The sequence below is a fragment of the Arachis ipaensis genome, chromosome B09 (assembly GCF_000816755.2).
Source record: "Arachis ipaensis cultivar K30076 chromosome B09, Araip1.1, whole genome shotgun sequence".
NCBI classification, from domain to species: domain Eukaryota; kingdom Viridiplantae; phylum Streptophyta; class Magnoliopsida; order Fabales; family Fabaceae; genus Arachis; species Arachis ipaensis.
The window spans coordinates 145,643,300-145,645,132 of NC_029793.2; the positions used below are offsets into that span (position 1 = coordinate 145,643,300).

The window sequence follows — 1,833 nt, forward strand, 5'->3', positions numbered from 1 at the left end:
AGAGATTTGGTATTTGGGTATGATGATGTTCTTTTTCTTTGACGCATAATTCAAAACAAACAAAAAAAAAAAAGAAAAAAGTAAAGCAAGATTCAAAAAGTAACTGAAAATGCATATACGATACCAGTGACAATGGTGTCTCTCCATGAAAGGCATGCCCTGAGTTGCTTTGCTGCCTTTTTCACATTATCACCCTTGGCTTTCAAAAACCGTTTCACACAACCATAGTTACAGAACTTCTCCTGCACAACCATAATAACAAACTCAGTAATAATTCTATGGTAGAAACTCAGGTGCAGTTGATTTCATGTGAAGTTGATACCTGAGAACCGTTAGATGATTTGACTGATTTGACTAAATTTTCATCTAACGACTCTCAGATATCAACTTCACGTGAAGTTGACTTCACCTGAGTTTTCACCTAATTCTATATCATATTGCAAACAGTAACCTCATGAAGAAGATGAGTGAGAAAGAGAGAGAGAACCTGCTTGAGAGTGAGAGGGGTTTGTTTTCTGATGATCTCAAGAACAGCTTCAACTTTGGCTGCTTCCTTGCGATCACTCTTCTGCTCATAATCATCTTTCTTCCCCATATTTAAACGCACGTAATCAATGTGTGACGGCGCTCTCCGATGAACCGAATAATCTCCAACACCACAAACAACAACAACTACTGATATTATTATTCCCAACTTCTGCTTCACGCAACCATCATAAATCAATAATAATAAACAACCTAGCTTCTATATATGGAATTCGAACTCACACAGAGAGAGATAGAGAGAGAGAGAGAGTTATGGAAGTGAAAAACGTTGAATAAAGTGAAGAAGGAACATAGAGGCTCTATTTATTATGATGAAAACGACACAAGTTAACGGCGTTTAATTTGTTTAGCGCTCAAAGGCTTTGGGCTTTTTATTTTTTGAAAAAATGAATCAAGAGTCGTTAGGAAATGTCAACGGAGTTAGTTTGTTGCATGTGTTAGGGTTGAGAGAGAAAACAGAAAAGTGAGGGAGGGTCAATGTGGTAAAATAGCACGCAGCTAGATCAGAGACCACTCACCACCGCAATGATATTGATTATTAATGCCTCATCCGACACGGATTCTTAACAGAAAACGCCCTCTTTACAATCATTAATCAACCATTTAATGCTTCTTAATTCCTTGTTCCCTTAACTACTTATATATTGTACTATTATTTATTGTCATGTCAATCAACGGGGACACTTATTAATTAAGGTCTCAATCTCTGTTTTCTTTTTTTCTTAACTAAAAATCTTTACCCTTAATTTATGGAATGCCATCAATGATCTAAGAGTTAATTGGTGCCCCTCTCTTTTCACTTTTTAGGCAAGTTCCTAAACCCACTAATACTTGGCCCCTTAAGTAAAACAGAGAACTATATAGATAGCTAAGTGCTACCTTAATTTTAATTTTACAATTTGAAGTGGCTTTCCTTAAATTTTAATTAAAAAGTGTAGTGCAACTTGAAATTCAAATTGCTTTTTTTTTATCAGTACTATATATTAGTGAAAGAATATAAGGTTGCGTTTATTTCTGAGAATAGGACAAGACAAGACACTAAGAATATGATAGAATAAGACACTGATGGACAGAGACATAAAATTTTATGTTCTTATATTTTGTTTGGTGATAAATTAGAACAAATTATAAAAATCTAATTTATTCTCATTTTTTTCATTCAAAAAATTTGAGATGAAAAATATAATAATAAAAAATATAATTATGAAAAATCAACAAGAATAATGAAAGAAAAAATAAAAAATAAATTGTGTCCTTGTTAGTGTTTCTGTGTCCTTCCTGTCAGGA

General features: G+C 33.5%; 1 protein-coding gene across 2 annotated transcripts in view; it reads right to left on the reverse strand.

The window, feature by feature from the left end:
* The window catches only part of LOC107619250, a 3,415-nt gene extending 2,591 nt beyond the window's left edge, over nt 1-824 (reverse strand). For both annotated transcript variants that reach the window (XM_016321507.2, XM_021111220.1), the window contains exons 1-2: nt 488-824; nt 125-242 (exon numbers count right to left, since the gene is read on the reverse strand). In XM_016321507.2, the coding sequence (XP_016176993.1) occupies nt 125-242; nt 488-595 (226 nt within the window). In that variant the 5' untranslated portion in view covers nt 596-824. The remainder of the gene's footprint in view (nt 1-124; nt 243-487) is intronic.